General features: G+C 43.9%; 1 protein-coding gene across 12 annotated transcripts in view; it reads right to left on the bottom strand.

Moving 5' to 3' along the window:
• Positions 1-18867, bottom strand: part of COL6A3 (collagen type VI alpha 3 chain) — a 63124-nt gene that overhangs the window by 28663 nt on the left and 15594 nt on the right. For 9 of the 12 annotated variants that reach the window (XM_069782115.1, XM_069782116.1, XM_069782117.1 and 6 more), the window contains 8 exons: positions 14773-15375; positions 11322-11921; positions 9443-10009; positions 6109-6729; positions 4380-4979; positions 3165-3767; positions 2159-2761; positions 369-715 (listed from right to left, as the gene is read on the bottom strand). In XM_069782115.1, coding sequence (XP_069638216.1) covers positions 369-715; positions 2159-2761; positions 3165-3767; positions 4380-4979; positions 6109-6729; positions 9443-10009; positions 11322-11921; positions 14773-15375 — 4544 coding nt within the window. The remainder of the gene's footprint in view (positions 1-368; positions 716-2158; positions 2762-3164; positions 3768-4379; positions 4980-6108; positions 6730-9442; positions 10010-11321; positions 11922-14772; positions 15376-18867) is intronic. The other 3 variants (XM_069782124.1, XM_069782126.1, XM_069782127.1) reach the window with 2 other exon arrangements.

The raw sequence follows: 18867 nt of genomic DNA, 5'->3' as shown, positions 1-18867 counted from the left end.
GGGGAATTGTTGTGCCCTTTCCAGCCCACAAAGCTTTGAATGTCTGTGCCAGGTTTCTGTACATTGCATCATGCAAGTGTTTGTTGCATGAACAGGGAAACATCTGGAAAGCAGTAGTTTGCAACCAAGCAGTGCTCATGGATACCAGCTGCAGTGATGTTCAGCAATTGTCAGGACAGGACCTTGACAATGCAGGGAGAGTGCAGGAAACAAGTAGGGCTTAAGTGACCAAATTTATTATGAATAAATTTATTTAATGATTTTTATTATTATTTATTAATGAATTTACAGTTGCTTTACCAACTAAAATACATCAGAAGTCAGCTTTCCTGGCCAACACCATCCCAGTGGCTTTGGTTTTGACTTACTTTGGTGCTGCCAGAGGGTGCGGATCTGAATTTATTCAGGTAGGACTTCAGCGTATCTGCTGTGAGGAAATAGGGCCCACGGGTGCGCATGCCTTGAAACTTCTCGAAGAGCTCAGGCTGGTACTCGGAGAAGTCCAGTCCCTCCACGGGTCCCCCCTGAGCCTGGGCCATGATGGCTACCCTGACGTTGGGTGCCTGGTTGCCAGTGCAGCTGATCTTCTGCATCTGCGTTATTCTGTTCAGCACAGACTCAACTCTGGACTCCAGACCTCTCTGGGAATTGAATATATTTTGGCCAGGGCCAACATCTGTGACATCGAAGCCAAGTATCACATCTAAGTCGCAATCTGAAAGGGAAATGCAGAAAGAGAGGAGGGCAATACCGTTGAGCAATAAAATTGCTTTTCAAGTAATGACTTTCCTAATTATTCTGTTAGTCATTAGAGAAGATATTTTCTGCATCAAGCACTGCTGCCATTTGATACACAATTGCCTTCTACTTCCTTTCATCATAGCAATGATAACCTGGGAAAATCTGCATTTTATTAATTTTAAATTTTTTTTCCTGTGCAATTGTTGCATAGCATTGCGAGGAGCTGACTAAATCAAGCCCAACAGAAATTTTCATTTTCATCAGGCAGCCAAGACTGCTGCTTTCTCTCCGCTGCATGAAAACCTGCCAGTACTTGCACAGTGTGCATGCACCTTCTGCCTGTGCTTGAAACGACCGTCTTCCAGTCATGGGGATATAGAGGGAGGTGACAACCAGGTGACTGATCTCAAGTCCCTGAAAGGTGTAGCTAGGATTTATATGGGATAGCTGGGAATTAGGGCAGAAAGAGGCACTGAAGTTGCTCAGCCTTAGCTAGTGATGCGATGCACAGTCTGCCTTTTGGCAGGAATATTTAGCGTGGGCTTGGAGCCACCCTGCAGCCAGAGAGCTGCCCATTGGTCTGGAGCACGTAGAAATCGAACTCTTGGATGCCTTTCATCTAGATTTAATGTCTCCTGCACCTACCTAGGCTTTCAAACAGGGAGGTGTTGAATTTTCTTTGATATTAATCACATTGGTGCTGCGCTCAGGAAGCACTCATGGTTACCACCAGCAGCGGTTTGCTTTTCCCTGCTCTCAGTTTTTTATCTTGGGTGGAGCTGCTGCTCAGCTCAGGGCTCCTGTGGCTCTCCTTCAGCTTCTCCAGAGGTTCGGGAGATGCCTTTGCTCAAAAGCCAGAGGGTTGAGCTGTGATCAGTTGTGCTGGGAGTAGGACTTGCTGTACCATAGTAAGTTAAACCAGCTGCTGGGATTCTGGTTTGACAACAATACCAGCTCACTTACTCAGCCCAATTCCCCTTACTTGGCTTCTGAAGTAGCCAAATCATGGGATTCCTTGTTAAGGCAATTTTACCTTAAACTGCAACTGCTTGTGCCCTAGCTTTTTCTCGTAAACCTGTCGCGAGATCAAGTGGGCACCCTGAATGATCAAGCAAAAGAAATTCTGATTTCCAGCACACGATGCATGCCAGGGACTGAACGGCCAAGAAGTGCCATGATGGCACCTCTGCAGTGACGGTACACCAGTTGCTCACATGCTGAAACACAAAACCAGGCAGCTTTCGTACCAAAGGTTTTCAGCCTACCACCACGTTCATGAAGGAGGTCTGAGCCCACGCTGCACCTCCAGCTATAGGCAAAGCACAAAAGCAGGCTAGACAAGTCCATCAAAATGTGTTCAATATTAAAAGCCACCCTCGGGAATGACCTGAGCACATTATGAAAGGATCGTGCTTACCTCTTGTAACATCCGTCGGTCCTAGGCACAATTTCTCCTCCATAGCAGCTTCCAGTGTAACCAGGACCTGCTCGTTCAGCTCAGACAGCTCCTGAACTGTGGACACTCTGAAACCTGTAGCGCTTTCACTGGCCAGCCTGCTGACTTCCTTCAGATCGATGTTTCTCACGCCAACCGCAAATACCTTGACGCCTTTCTGTGCAATTTCCAAGGAGGCACTCGGCCCATCATCTGTGGACTTCCCACCCGTGACAATGAAGGCAATCTGGGGCACCCTCTGGTCGATTCGGCTGCCAGCCTCTTTCACAAAATGTTTTGCCTGGAGGTGCTTTATAGCTGCGCCAGTGTTTGCCACTCGGCCGCCTTTGTAGATGACTTTGTTGATGGCATCTAAAATCTGAGGTTTGGTGGAGTAGTCCTTGAGGAAAAACTCGTCGGTGACATCTGAGTTGTACTGGGCCAGTCCTACCTGGATAGAGTCGCCATCCCTATAAATGGCGTCCACCACAGAGTAGACAAACTGGATAACTTCCTGGAAGTTCTCTCTCCCCAGATTGATGGAGCCATCCAGCAAAAACACAATGTCAGCCTGCTTTTTACCTCCTGAAAAGATCACAAAGAAAACACAGTTATTAATAATTTACGGCATCTATAATATTTAAGATGCTCAGTGCTTTGTGAAGTAGCGTTGCGTTTCTCTCCCGTTTCTACCTTTTTAGTTTCATTGGTCTTTGGCACGATTTTACATCTGTACAAGAAGAAAAGTTTCATACAACACTTATGACACTTCATACATTACTTGTTTTTGTGATAGACACCCTCATCTCATTTCAAATTTAATTCTGCTCTTTCCTATGTTCAACAAAATCTTCAAAGTGTTCTTTAAATCAATGCAGCTAAAGGGTTGAGAATCAAAAGGTGTTATTATGGAACCATTTTCACATTACACAAATTCTATCTGTGCTCTATCCAGAAAAGTCTACAGGATGAATAGCAGCAGTCTTACCAGGTACTAAATATCCAGGGGTTTCTGTTGTAGGTATCGGAAGCTCTTCAAGAATACTCTGCACCTTCTTTTCTAAAGTTGGGAGTCCCGTGAAGTCCTGTACCACAAGCACGCGCTCAGGATCATTGGTAATGATCTGCAGCTGGTCCCTGTCCACATTCCTGGCTCCAACACCCAGAGGTTTAATGTTCGATGAAACAATCACATTAGCAGGCCTGTTCACGTCATCCTGGGACCGGTCTCCAAGGATGACGATTAGGTGCTGAGGCACTCCATCTTCTATCCTGCTTCCTGCAGACTTGATGAAGTAGTTCTTCACCACGTAGTCAAGGGCTTTGCCAGCATTCACAGGGGACCCCCCTCTAAGCCTCAAGCGGCGGATGGCTTGCAGGACGGCATTTTTGGACTTGTGGGTCTTCAAGTAGAACTCAGGGAAGACATTATTGCTGAACTGCACCACGCCAATTCGCACTTTGTTTGGCCCAACTTCCAGCTGCTGAACAATTCTGCTGATGAAATCCCGAATGTGAGCAAGCCCATCAGGCCTAACGTTGTCAGAGCTGTCAATGAGGAAGACTATGTCCTTTTCATCACCAGAAATATCTGCAGGGAAGCAAGAAGAGAGGAAATTATTTGTGTGCCAAGTCTTTGCTTAAGCTTTTCTGGAGTATTTCTGTGCTATCTGCTCTCGTGTGATGTAAAATTGCACAGCATATTTTAGCCAACTTTAGGCATGGTGTTTCAGGGAGCCTCTCCAAAAGGGCTTGTGTGCAAGCGTGCATGTGTGTGTTAACAGTCTGCCTAATATTCAAAGCATGCATTACTCAGACCCTTATCTGTTTCATTCATTAACACTCTCCTCTGGATTTGTCAATGTTTCCAACTTCATTTTGCCCCAGATTTAAGTCTCTTTCCTATAGAGATGCTAAATGGAAATAGGCAATTGTACACATTGAGGTATTTGACTTGAAAATCAAAATAGGTAACGTATTTAGGTACTTGACTTGAAAATTGTAAGTTATAATGTATTTAGGTACTTGGGCAGAATTTCCACATATCTAAAAGTTTCCTTCTAAAACTGTACATGTGCTACACCTTTGCTTTTAACTGAGGAAAACCTTGGTTTATAGAGAAGGGATGGAAAGGTATTTACACATTTGGGCAACATTTACTTGAATAGCAACCCAGAGGCAGCTGGTGTTGACAGAGCCTTACCTTCGCGGATTTGCACATCTCCCAGCAGCCGTCTGATTTGGTCCCCAGTCAGGGTTTCAATAGGAGTCAGCAGCTTCTGCTCGAGGCTGGGAAGTTCCTGGAAACTGGAGACTTGGAATACATAATCAGGACTAAGGGAAATCTGTACCATCTCCTCAGGATCCACATTCTTCGCTACTACCATGGGTGCCACGCCCACTTGTTTGACTTGGAGTGATGGGTACTCTAAGTCATCGTCGGACTTGCGGGACGAGAGGATGATCAAAAACTGAGGGATGCCCTCCTCTATGCGGCTCCCGGAGGGCCGAGTGAAGATGGTCTTTGCCACAAACTCAAGGGCCTCCCCTACGTTCACCTGTTGGCCACCCTGCGGCCGCAGCTGCCTCACTGCACTCTGCACCTCATCCTTGGTGGAGTGGGCATTGAGCAAGAACTCCACGTGGGGATGCTCGCTGAACTGGACCACTGAAATCCTGGTGGTGTCAAAGCCCACATCCAAGTTGTTCACTATCCTCTCAATAAGATCACGGATCAGGTAGAACTCCTGGGCGGCATACCGGGAGCCGTCAACCATGAACACGACATCCCTCTTCACACCCGCTGCAGGAAAGAAGGCAGCAGTCAGAAGAGACATCAGGCATTGCTTATGAAGAGCAGCTAAGCTCATCATCTACATCACTGGCCCATGCCTTTGGCCATGGGGAGGATGCTTATTGTTCCGCTGCCTGCGATATCTCCTGGGAGCCACAGCAGGCAGCTCTGGGTTCAACCCAGAGGCAGGACCAGTCTGCTAGGCACATCCCCAAGCAGTGCAAGAACAGCAACTTCCAGAGCAAAGGAAGCAAGATGGAGCAGGGGAAACCTGCAACAATCATTCCTTGTGGGATCTCCACCAAAGGAAACGTAGCCTGGTGATGGCCCTTACTCAGGGCAGGTTGCCAGGCAGCATGGGGTTGTTTTACACTCAGTACAATTAGTTCTCTAGGAAAGCTTCTATCCTATTGTTCTCTCAGCTTCTGCCTTTCCAGGATGACTTTTTGCTTCCTAATAAAATGTTTTCTGCAGTGGTAGTTCAGGTCAGAGCCTGAATTATCACTGAATATCACACTGGTAAATGGGGATGGAAGAAAGCAGTCTGGCTCTGAAGGGAAGGAACAGATAGAGTAGGATGGTGGACTTCAGAGGGACTGATCTGGGGTGGGCACCCTTCATCCTAGGCATATGCTGGCTGGATTTCATTCCAAGCAAGACCAAAAATGGAAGATCTGATCCTTTTCCTGATGCCTGCTTCCAGTTTCCCTTCCCCCAGTGAATGAGTGTGGCAAATGTAAGACATGTCAGCAGGTCTTACATTTAGCAGAAAGCTGACCTTGATTTATAGTGGTGTGAAGGTGTCCCTGTAGCATCTAAATGATGCAATTTCCATTCCAGGAGGAATAGCATGGACTTAAAATCCATCAACTTAAAATAACATTAAGGTCATAGCATTCACTTTGTGGGTCTTCCATGTGAATACAACATGGACCACCTTGAGGGACTGGGCTTAAAGGTGGCTCAGCTTGATTACATAGCTCCTACCAACCCTAAGTACATCAACAGTAAGACCAAGATGGACTTGGAGTCTTAGCTGTGACCATCTTTGCTTTTCTCAGTTTGTGTTGCAACCATGATGTTACTAAACATCATATTTTGCCACTGGCTGTTGGTGCACACACAAACATCTCCTCACCTGGGCTGGGTGATGTAAAAACCAGATCAGGGGCAAGTGACTCTATCTCTTTCTTGGTCAGCCGGATGACTCTGTTCGAGACGACCTGTTGCACCGTATCCAGCTGGCTGAAGTCAGGCACAGATATAGCAAAATCTGGGAGAAAAGAAATCGTCTGCAGCTCTGTGAGGTCGGCATTTCCAATCCCGATGCCGAAGGGCACCGTGCCACTTGTCTTCAGGACCACCGAGGGCCTCCTCACATCATCCTGGGACCGGTCAGCAGTCAGCAGAATCAGGAACTGCGGGACACCCTCTGCTATCCTGCTGCCACTCGACACCGTGAACACATTCCTGATGAGATAGTCAAGGGCTGCTCCAGTGTTCAGAGGAGATCCTCCCATAACCTTCAGCTCCTGGATGGCACTGATGAGATCTGCTTTGTCTTCGTGGGTGTCAAGTAAGAATTCTGGTTGTATGACATTGCTGTATTGTGCAACGGCGACACGGACCTTGTCACGACCAATATCCAGGCTTTCAACAACTCTTTGGACAAATGTCTTCAGTAGAGGGAAACCTCTTCTGACACCATCCGAGCCATCGATTAGAAACACCACATCCTTCTTCTCACCTCTCTCAACTACTGTTTGAGACAAGTAAGGGAAGGGGGGAATAAGTGAGATTCTCTTTTGCAGTGATTCTTATTCTCCGCATAAATTGAACTGAAGGAGTACAAAAGCTCGGGGAGGGGGAAGCGAGGTGTCAGGATGGATGGTTCAGTTCCTTTGCCATCAGATGCAATCCCTGGTGAAGAGGCAGATGGGTGGAAGTCGGTGGAAACCGCAGTGCAATGCATGCCGTGCCTTACCCACCAAGTCATAGAATCATAGACCCATAGGAAATAGGGTGCCAAGGGACCCTGGGTGCCATCTCCTACCTAAGGCTGGCAGAAGCCATCTGCTCCCGAGGGGGCTGGGAATCTGGCACATGGTTTTGCAATGTGCAACAGGAGTCTGAAGCATCATGGATCTTTTGCTCCCAGAGAAAAATGAATTTCTGAACGAAATGGCATGCTGCAGAGAAGGCGCTCACAAGGAGCTGGCGAAGAGAAGGAGAGAAAAGATTTTCTGAGGTATTACTGAACTTAGAAATTAATAATCCTGCACATGCTCAGACAAAATAAGAATTTTTCTGGAAAGGACATCCAACTGAAAATGCAGAAATGCTTTTCTGAAATGCTTTTCTAAAATGCTAGACACTGATTTTTTTTTTACTAACTTCAAGCACAAAAAAATGCTAATTGTGACTAAACATTCTTTTTTTAAAAAAAAAACAAGACTGTGAAACATCAAAGATCAGAGAACTGTTGACATGTTCTGCTATAGGCTAACAGAATTGCAAAGCTTTGGCTCAGCCAAGCAGAAAACATCACTGCCTCTCAAACACAGCAACTGATGGATGACATCCCCAGAAGTGCTGTTGGCTTGTTTATAGCAGGGTCAAGTAGGACAAGCAGGAGCATGATCCATCCCTCTGAAGAAAGTCTTAAATATCTGCTTATGGATGCTAAACATATAAAGAGTTAACAAGGGCAGCTGAAGTCTTAATGCAGACTTCAGATCAAGTTTATTACTTAAGAGGAATGTTGGAAACTTGGTGGGTTAATGCATAGGACTGGAATATTAATATACTTGTGTTGAGCAATACAGGTAGCAAGAAGGAGCAGACATTGCCTGGTGTATCCCAGTTCCATACACTTCCTCTAAAGTTTAGGAGCAGGGGAAGAGAGTCCTATCAAAAGTGTCTGGGTAGCAGATAAAGAAGAAAAAAATATGGGTACTCTTATGAGGTGGCTCTCTTTTAGCCAAGAATACTAGGAAAAGTAGGTGGATGCACTATTTGTGAGCAATTAGCACAATTATTCACAGCACTTGGTGGTCAAAGCGATTCCAAATGATCTTGACAAGACAGAAACGGTGTGAAAAGTGAGGATACAATTCAAGATCACTAGTTGCACTCTTCTATGTTGAGGCAGAAGTTGCACAAACACGGGAAGGGTGATGACTCCACATGGAAAGGATGGGGTAAAAGATGACCAGGGGACACCATTGTTACACTCTGGTCATTTGGAGCAAGCTGACGTTGGAGGGACAAGAGTGAAAAGCTAGAAAAATCTACAAGACCTACAAGGAAAGATCGAATGATCTAGGTACACAGCTGGTGACATGAAGGCCAAGACAAGACATACATGGCAAGCTTAAAGTAAATGAAACGCTGTCACACAAAACTCACAAATCAGCTGACATCTGTATCCTCTTGAGTTGAGGGAGATGTAAAAAGGCTTAAACTATGACTAGAAAAGCTGAGGTTTGACACTAAGGAAAAGTATCTACTGACAGAGATAAAAGCAATTGAGCAGATTGATTATGGAGGCTGGGAAATCTCCTCCACTGGAGGGTTTTCAGAACAGATTAGACCAATGTCAGCTCATTCTGGACAAGAAGATCCCATTGGGGACAAGGGTATGTAACAGATGGCACCCTGAGATCCCTTCCATCCCTACTTCTTTTTTATGTTTCTATGATTCTAAGTCCATCTGCCCAGAACTTTTACAGAGAGATGCCGTAGATGTTATTACACTTTTCCTTGTCCCCACCTGCTGTTGGGAGACAGGTTAATTCTCAAATTAGGGCTGTCTCAGGAAATCACACAGCTGGCCATGCATAATTCCCAGTACTGCAGTGTGAATTTATAATTGTGGCCGTGTGATTCTTTTTACATAATTTTTTTATTCTTCAAATTAATCCATACTCATCTGCTGAGCTTGTAACGGTAACTGAGTAAAGAGCATCTAATTTATTGTGTAGGTACAAAATGTAGAAACTGCCGTCATATCCTGTAAGAAATAACAGAGCAAGAGTGAATCCAGTGTGCTGCAGTGCTCCTTACTCCCTACCACTCCTCCAGAAAAGGGAGGACGGAAAGAGAAATCGAGACAAGCCTTAATTTGCTTCTTCTAGCCCTTGCCCAACATTGCACATCAATTTACACAAGATCTCTGGGGCAACGACTCTCTTTTGTTTCAGGTTTATACCATGTTTTACACACTGGTAACAGCACCTACTGCAACTCTTGCAGCCAAACAAAAGGCTTTTTCCTTACTCATCTTTAGAATTCAGTTTGGACCTTAATGCTCTGCTGGATCAGGGTCTGACCAGAAGAAAATCCAAGTACAATAGCAGTTTCTACATAATTGTTTTAAACATCACCAGATACAATTGCACCAGTTACCAAATTGAAAGGGGGCATGTAAGTGGTGTCTTTCAGCCTCTTGGAAACCCTGGGGGTCCCTGTACCTGTTGGCTGAAGCTGAATAGTTTTCAACAGGTTGACTATGTTTGGCTGAAGCTCTGAAATCCGAGGGAGGGAGTCAACATTCAGAATGAATTGTGGGGCGTAAACGATCCTTTCCAGCTCTACGGGGTCAGCATTTTTGGCTTTGATAGCAAAGGTCACAACTCCAGCTTGCTTCAGAGCATCTGATGGTTGCTCCACATCGTCGGTTGATCTCCCAGCAACAAGGAGGACCAAAAACTGAGGAACACCTTCTTCAATCCTGCTTCCAGCTTCCTTCACGAACAGCCTCCTTATAGCTTCATCTAGCGCAGCTCCAATGTTCAGTTGCTTCCCAGTTTTTATCTTCATCCTTTTCACTTTGAGAAGCATGTCTTGCTTAGACGGGAGTTCAGCAAAGTCAAATTCAACTTGGATGGTGTCACTGAATTGAGCTACAGCTACTCGTGTGGCATCGGGACCCACGTTCAGGTCAGAAATGACTTTGTGTACAAAGTCCCGGACGGCAGGAAAGCTACCCAAGAGGTTGGCTGAGCCATCAATCAGGAATAAAATATCTTTCTTGCTTTCTAGAATAAATTCACAAATGAAAAGAGGGGAAAAAAAGATATGAAGGCATTTTTCTTCTTAAAAGTCATCCTAGAAACTTCTCTGCAAATTAGCTGGATTTCAATACGCAACGCAAGTGATTTTCATTTACCAAAGTGTTCAAATGCTACAGGACTAAACAGTACCTTAGACTTATTTATCTGAGGAAGAAGGGAAAGCAAGGACACCTCTATCCTAAGACTTATTGAGTCAGGCACCAGATAGTCATATCATATATTGTATCACATCATATCAGTCATATCATAAATTGGCTGTTTCAGATTAGGTCAGTGATGTTTATGGTCTAGCAGTATGCTGATAATACAGACATGAAGTACAACAGCAGCGGAGGGTTGGGGTTTTTTTTCTATTTAAAGGCTCAGTATAACAAATATGCATTAGTTCATACATACATACACACACAAAGCATTTTCTGTATTCTCTTAAAGTACCTCTCCCATTTCCATCATAAGGAGCATCTAAATACATAGGCGAGTTATGACTTTGGAGGAGAAAAAAAAACTTTTACCTGTTTCCATTTGATGCCCTTTTAATCTCATTGAATACCCAAGGCAAAACCAAACATCTCATATCTGTGTCTTAACATCTTTCATATTAATCTTAATGGTCTCCTTTCCATACTAAACAATCCTGGTTGTTCTTATGTCTTCATATGTACATAGCCACAATAAGGGAATTAGTGAGCAAATACCTGTTTAAAAAGGGTTAAACTTGCCAACAGCTTTTGGGTTTAATATTGGAGGATAACGTTGAATATCGGGAGTCAAATTTAGCCTCTGTGACAGCATGACAACAGCACTTTGACAAAGTGCCTTTGGGGAAGGATTCGGCCATCTGTACCTGACTAGACCTCTGCTCCTCTGTGCTCTTTGGCACAAGCTTAACCTTTCCACACCACAGCTTGTGGCCAAAAGTGCACGCTCCCATTGCCTGAGCTAGTGCAGACAATGCATTTACAGGCTGTGACATTATTATGGCAACAGAAAAGGAACACCTGAGTAAGCAACTGGTGGGCATAGACTCACTCGGATCTTCCTTCAGTCCTGACCTGCCAAAAGACTTAAAATTGTACTGTCTTTAAAGTGTGCTAGCAATGACTTGAACAGTATTAAGAGCTGTCAGTGTCAAGCCACGTATTGATGGTTAAGCACAGCCCTAACCGCTTTGATGACTCAGGGCCTTGGACAGATGCGAAGGTGTACATTGGGAACAAACAGTCAAGAAAAACAAGATTAACTTAATGCAGTCAACATGAAGGAAGGTAGGTATTACCTGTTGGGGCGAGTGGAACCTCCTCCACACCTCCACTAACATATGTTGTTATAGGCTTATTTAACTCCTGGGGTAAAGCTGCCAGAGCACTGAAATCATCCATAAAATATACCATTCTTGGATTAAAGGCAATCTGTTCAAGTTCTGCCTTATCCGCACTCCTAACTCCAACAGCAAAAGTCAGCACTCCAGCCCGAGCTAATTCATTGGAAACGTGCAAGAAGGGATCGGCAGACCTCCCTGCCATCACCAGGACTAGGACCTGTGGCACTTGTTCATTTATTCTGCTCCCACCAGCTTCCGTGAAGTGATTTGAAAGCACAAAGTTCAGTGCAGAGCCAGTGTTCAGCACTGACCCCCCCTTGGGCCTCAGCTGCCCCATACGTTGAATTATGTCTGATTTGGTTTGGTATGAATATAGAAAGAACTCAGTTTTAGGAGTGTCGCTAAATTGCACTAAGCCAACTCGGATTTTGTCACTGCCGACATCAAGGTAGTTAACTAGGGTGGCAACAAAGTCACGCACAAAGGGGAAGTTGGCATTTCCAACGTTGAGTGATCCATCCAAAAGAAAGATGATATCCCTTTTGGTTACTTGAACTGCAGTAGAGCACAGAAAATAACATGAGACATCACAGAAAACAAAAATAGAATTCTTGTTCATGTGTGCATACAGCATACGCTGTACACGCATGTAAACCTTGTTAGGAGGAAGTGGGGAGAAAAAGAGAAGAGAAAGAGTGTGATCAGCACAGCAGTAACAAGGACCTTGCTGGAAATGACTAAATTGGGCAGGGGAGGTTTATGACTTGTATTGAAAAGTCTTTTAAATGTCAGGTTTATCAATGGGGCTCACTCTCTGTCGTGGCAGATGTTTTCAATGGCTGCTAATGCCAGAGTTGCATGCTGTGGGCCAGAGCCTGAGCCAGCAAAAGGCAGCTTCATTGAGTTTGGTGGAGCAACACTGAATTATGCCTACAGCCATCTTACTTATCTGCAAGTCACCATGCATTTACTTGGGGCTTTCCAAAAAAGCTTTAGGGAACGTTTTTGCTTTCTGGCATCTAAAGTGTGCTTTGACACCCAGCACTATCGCCCCCTTTATTAAGTAATCCCCTGTTCCACAGGGGTGCTTCCATGCATCCCTAGATGTAGAGAACCATGTCCTGTCCTGCAGTGACTTCCATGGTCATGCTGTGCAGCCAGCAGTGGCTGGCCCACGGCACAGACTTAGGCTCCACTTGCATGGGAAAACACTTCTGCCAAGTAACCAATTTGGTTGGTATTTTGAATGGGTATTAAAAATAGCTTTTACTATTAGGCTTAGAAAAGCTGGTCCAGATGAGACTGCAATAGCCGCTTGAGACACCTGCCTTTTTGGCATCTGCATTTGATGCAGCAAACTGCATTTTGATGTCTGCAGTTGTAGCCATCCATTTTGTGGGCTGTTGAAGAGGGAGAAATTTCCCACTTTTGGCAGTAATCAGCTAGTTCTCGGCTCCTTTTTTAAGGTTAAATCCTTCCTGGGCTGTCTCCCAGCATCTGAGACCCAAGACACAGATCTGCAGTGTCACCCCAAAGACACCACAGGATCATGCCCCTGCGTTTTTTTTCTCTAAACACATCATGTCCAGATGACAGACCAAAATGCTGAAACTTTAAATAAGATCTCAGAGAACTGATGAGTGGGCTTATCCAATGCATCCCCCCTGGATGCCTTCCTCCAAATAAGTTATTCGAGAATATATTTATACCCATTGCTAATTCTGTTCATTACCTTTCTGTTTAAAGCATTTACTTATGGGTTTATGTCTATATTCATCCATCTCTCTAGCTTGCCTTCTCCCTGTACGCTTGCTGTCCTATATATAAATTATATAAATACTGAGATATTAAAACCAAAAGGGATAAAAGGGCTCTTTGGAGTACAGGCATTGCTCTCAGATCTTACAGATTGTCTTGGCTTTCTGTATTTTTAATTTTTCCCAGAAAAGTGTCATTCAAGGCCCAGGGTGAAACAATACCTAGCTGAAATGTAACTGACTGCCCAGTGTCAAAATCAGTTATGTTACTAATAACAGGTATTTTATGGAGTAGGATATGATTACTTGCTTACTGTGTATGTGAATAGCTGTGAGTACAGTAGAGCAAAAGGACTGGAAAAAAAGAGAAGCTGCATGAATGAGCTTTAAAGAACAAGGAAGTATAGGAACATTTTTAATTTACATTGAAAAACAAAAATGTCAGGTTTGGTGTATAGCCATGCAAAACTGTATTAGCAGGAAACACATTCTGAAAAAAAGCTTATGAAATGATAAGTCCTGTGATATTCATCTTAATTAAGGACAAGTATTGGCAAACTGATTTTAAAATGTCTCCTCTTCATGTAAATCAGTCATAAGCTTTAATTCTTTAAGGACCCTTTCCAAAACCTCAGTTTCTTTTGCACTGCATCTTATAATTTTAAATTACTTGGAGATACTAGAAAAAATATGGATGTGGGTCAACACCCACTTAAGCCAATGGGAACCTCACTATTAACCTTACTGGCAGCTGGAAGAAGTCCTGTTTTTCTAATGTTTGTATGCCATGAGACAGAAATGCAAGGTTCAAATATGACCCAGCGCAACATTAATTCAACCTCAAGCATCTCTATTGGGAAGAAATCCTGAGAAATTTGGTATAAAATCTCTATGCAGCTAGAACACCTTTTGAAATGCAGGGGAAACTGCCTCAAAAGACATGACTAGCAATTGGATTGCTTCCAAAGTCTACTGATGTCAATGGCAAGACCAAGTAAAAAGAATCCACTGGCTTCACAGGGCTTTGGATCATCTTCTAAACAGATTAAATTAAAATCAACACTGCAATAGTCTCGTGAGCCTCTTAGGGCTTGAGCTGAGTAAGTGATAAGAAAAATGTAAATATGTTCTTAAAGGGTAAGTTTCAGTCCAACAATGCCAGGCTAGCTTTCTCTGAACATCTCCATGAACAAACCTGCTTATTTTCTTTACACTCAGAAGAAACTTTTAAGCTTTCTTGAGCAAATATCTACTGTGGATGATTTTCAAATTGGGGAAGAGATTATAACATTCACAGTGTGTCCTGTTCATAGGTTACACAAACCCTAAGTGAGACAAAAAGCCTCCACTGAATGATTTCAGGACCTAACTAATAAAGCACATCTTCCGCGTCCAGGCCTTTAAATGTTGGTGACAAATTGGGAATGGGACAAAAATCTCCAGAAAGGAATGACAAAGCTGTAACAACCACCATGCTATCAAATTCACCGATCTGTTCATGCACATTTTGCAAGTCCAAGAGACAACATTTAGCTATGCTGAAACATGTGCTTGATGCTTTTTCCCCCCCTTATCTCTACATGTCATAGAATAAGAGTTGACAAACATATAAACCATATCTTCTTAATTAGAAAAAGGTAATTAATTACCTGATGGTGGTTCTTGGATAATCAGTCCTCCAGAGAGTGTCCGGATAGGTGACAGTACTTCAGGAAGAATGGCTTGCATGAACTGAACACGGAAGTCATTTGGGTTGAACACAAAATCTCTCTCATGGGCAATTTCTTGAAGTTCTGCCAGATCAGCATTTCTCGACCCAATGGCAAGGATCACTATCCGGTTCCTTTTCATCTCTGCCGCAGCTTGGTCAACAGCATCCCTGGACTTACCACCAGTGATGAGTACCAGCATAGGGAGCACCCCTTCCTCCATCCTGCACCCAGCAGCACTGGTGAAGAAGTTGTTCCTCACAAAGTCCAGTGCCGAGCCAGTGTTGAGTGCCGTACCACCCATGAGCTTCATTCTCTTCACGTTAGCCATCACATCCTTTCTGCTCTGGTGGGTGTTAAAATAAAACTCTGGCTTCACAGTGTCTGCGTACTGTGCCACTGCAACTTGGATCAGGTCGGGTCCAACCTCCAGCCTTTGGACAATTTTGGCAACGAAATCACGAATTGAGTTAAAGGGGCCAGTCCCCAATGCAGTTGAACCATCTATCAGGAAGACTATATCCTTCTTGTTCACTTCAATAACTGCAAGTAACACATGAACATAATATTAGCAGAAACCTTCACCACACTCTGTGCATCAATTCTATGTCAATAATTCAGCAATGTTTAGGACTTCTCGTTTGCTTGAAGTACTGTTAGTCTCAACACCTTTAAAAGGGTCTTGCTTTCAAAACAGAATTATTTTTTAGCTTCTAGCAGAGGGCTAGTAAGAACTCCAATTCATTGTTTCCCCTTTCTAAAACACAGAAGAGTTGCAAGAATGGCATTGTTTATAAAACGTAGTATTAAAATGCATATACATGTCAAAACAAGAAAGAAAGGCAAACAGTCAGGAGAAATCTTGGCACTCAGCTGGCACGTAAGATAAAATAACCAGGTGATGCTCCATCTGCAGTGGAGCCATCTGAATCATGCCAGAGTGTGGTTTGGTCTCAGAAGGATTAGGTTCCCAAGAGCAATGACACAAGAAAAGAACAGTCTTCACTTACTCAACATACCTGGACTTTGGGTCTTCACATCCTACATCTTATTCCTTATCTAACAAAAACAAGTTATGTTTTTTCTTGGCACAGCTAGCCCCATCATGGAAGAGCTGTATTATATTCTGGTTGCCATGTCTTTAACAAAACCGGTTGCCTAGGTTGTAATCTCTGAAACTTTATTACTGATGATGGCATAGGACACAAAGAGCACAATTAGCTTTCCAGTTCCCTGGCTAAGTTTGAAGAAAGGTTAGGGAGGAAAAAAAAACCTGTTGTGCAGCATTGGAACCAAAGCATCATCATATTTAATACAGTAAATGTACACAAAAAAACCAGTAAATACTAACAAGACCAATACCGTTATGATAAAAGCATTATACATGATCATCATGGGAGATAATCTTAATACCATCTTTTAGACAACCCCACTCACATCATCACCTCCCCAATTTCATGCCATGGAAGTGAAAAAGGAAACCTTGTGTTGCTTCCAAGTTATGTTGGGGCATTACGGATCACTGTGTTATGTTGGACTTGGTGTGACCTTAAATCACCTACCCACCTAAGAGCTATTCAAGGTGGTAGGTCCATCACCTCCCAGGCTCACTGTTACACCTAGTGCACAGCCTGGGGGAAGAGGAGACCCAGCATTGTCGGGATCTCACACCCCTCAGGGCAAGTGGTAGCAAACACTCTCTTGTCCTGCCTGGATGTAAAAGGGCAGCCACTCGGCCCATCAGGGCTGCTCTGTGTGGAGGCTATTTACTTTGGATTTGAACAAAGAACAAAGCTTTGGCTGCAGTCTTCCTTGGCCGGACACCAGCTGGCCACGGAAAGCAGTGCTTCCAAGGCCGGTCTCTGTCAGGTTTCTCATTACGGGTGAGTGCCATGAGTTTGGGCTACCCCAAGGAGTGACATAGAGCTCAAGATGACATCTGCAACTTGGCTGCCCCTTCTGCCCTTGGACCCTGAGACACCTGCCTCTGCCAGCTAGTGTGAGGCTTTGCAAAAGTGTCTCTCAGAGTCTTGCTGGAAATTGTTTGATTAAGGACCGATTGTCAAAATTTAAAGCTTAAAATAGCCCGCTGTGGTGTTGGACACAAAATGATGACAACCTGCACGAAACAGATATGGTGGTACCCTCCCTGAGATACAGCCTCACATGAGCTGACAGTGTCTTGCAGTTGACTGCCGAGGCTGTCAAAACAGAGCTACTCACAAAGCAACAAGGATTTGTTTAAATGATCCCTTTCCCAGAACCATGATTTCCAACATTTATCTCCCCAGCCATGTTTTTTTTCCTCATCAGTTACTCCGAGAAGGAGAGGACTGAAAACAGAAACCTTTCCAAATGGATAACAAAGGCTGAAATTTCTGCCTTGTATCACCCAGGAGAGATGTCCAAAGCACTTCCTTAGCATGTCAGCAGCTAGATACCCAAAAATGGAGACCCTGGAAACTTTGACTTTATATAGTAGTTTGTGGGAAACATCAAAGGGGCTTTGTAAAGTTGAGGGAGGCTGGGAAGGAATAACTCCCTCCACCACTCATTCCTCTTGCAGCTCTCAAATCCTGCAGTATGTTTCCTTAGAGAAGAGGAATGCAAGAACCGAAACCAAAACCCACAGGAAGAAACACCCCATGGTGCTATTTTCAATGGACACAATTAAAGCAAAAGCAGTTAAGCAAGGCTGTTCACATCCCAGAGGGTCTGATCCAGAGCCCAGTAAAGCTGATGGCAAGTCTTCCAGGAATTTCAAAGGATTTGGGATCAAAGCATTATATCTTTGACTCTAAAAGTTGGGAATGTTGGAGGGTGTCAATATTGAACCCAGCCCTACATAGTTGCCTCCTCATTGCCATCTCAGCTATATTTAGTGAAGCACCTCATCTAATTTATCATCCAGGCTCCCCCAGTAGCTAAAGGAGAGGGGAGAAGAGAGGCAGAAAGGCACTTTGAGACATCCATTCATCCCAGGAGGACTAGCATACAGCCAGAGAGCTAAAGTGAAGCGAGGTGACTTTAGTATTTCACAGGAACGCTTGGCACCTCAATGGATTTGGCATTTCTTTCAGGCTGCGGTGTGTCTCCCAAACCAGTGCTTTATGCTGCAGACTTCCAAGGCACTGATGTGAATCAAGCACACCAGTCAAAATTAATTTCCATGGATGCTAGGAAAAGGGAATTCCCTAAAACTCCTTTGAAAATACCCACTTCTCCATTTAGCATATCCATCTATATGTAATTGCACAGGCTGATGCTACTGTAGTACCTTCTTAAAATGAGCTGGCATTTTAAGTGAAAAATATGCAAGTGCAGATGAAACCAAATGTACCAACATTTTGAATCTTGCCATTCAAGCTGTTAAAAACTAGAAGGGCAGAAAGAGAGGTTTTCCATTGACTTGGATGGGCCGTGGCATGCTCATTTTAGCTAGACATGCCGACTTCAGCTTATTTAGCTAAATATGGTTCTTGTAGGGTACTACAGGCAAAAGTTCTTTATATCTTTCCTGGAATAATCAAGGCAATGTCATAAAATGACCTTTTAGGAAAATTCCTCCCTTTGATTTGAGCCACAGGATAGCAATCATGTTTAGACATAGATCAGTGAAGACATATGGAATGCAGTTTTATATGTCAACGTACATCACGAGTTGAACAGTATGTACAGAACTCCAGACTGGCACTTGGATCCCAAAAGTGTTGTTCGCATTAAGCGTCCTGGTAATTAAATGCAGCAACTCCAGCCGGGGCCTTTCCAGGGGCCTCTGAAATACGACATACTGTGTCTTTCATAAAGCCTCTCTATCAGTAAATTTAACTTAGTCATAAAACCATAGGGCGAGAAACTCTTAATCACCTGCTTGCTCCATAAATCAAGGTATCCTTTATTCTACTGCACCCAAACTAATGCTAGTCCAGAAATAATGTCAATGGGGACTTAAGAGTCCAAAGTGACTTTAGGCCAAAGTGACCTAAGTCGAATATTGACACCTATGTTTTCATTTCCCATGGCCTCATGGAAAGC

Source organism: Haliaeetus albicilla, chromosome 4 (assembly GCF_947461875.1).
Source record: "Haliaeetus albicilla chromosome 4, bHalAlb1.1, whole genome shotgun sequence".
Classification (NCBI taxonomy): domain Eukaryota; kingdom Metazoa; phylum Chordata; class Aves; order Accipitriformes; family Accipitridae; genus Haliaeetus; species Haliaeetus albicilla.
The sequence above is the reverse complement of the archived record's forward strand: the minus strand, read 5'-3'. Positions and strand labels throughout refer to the sequence as shown.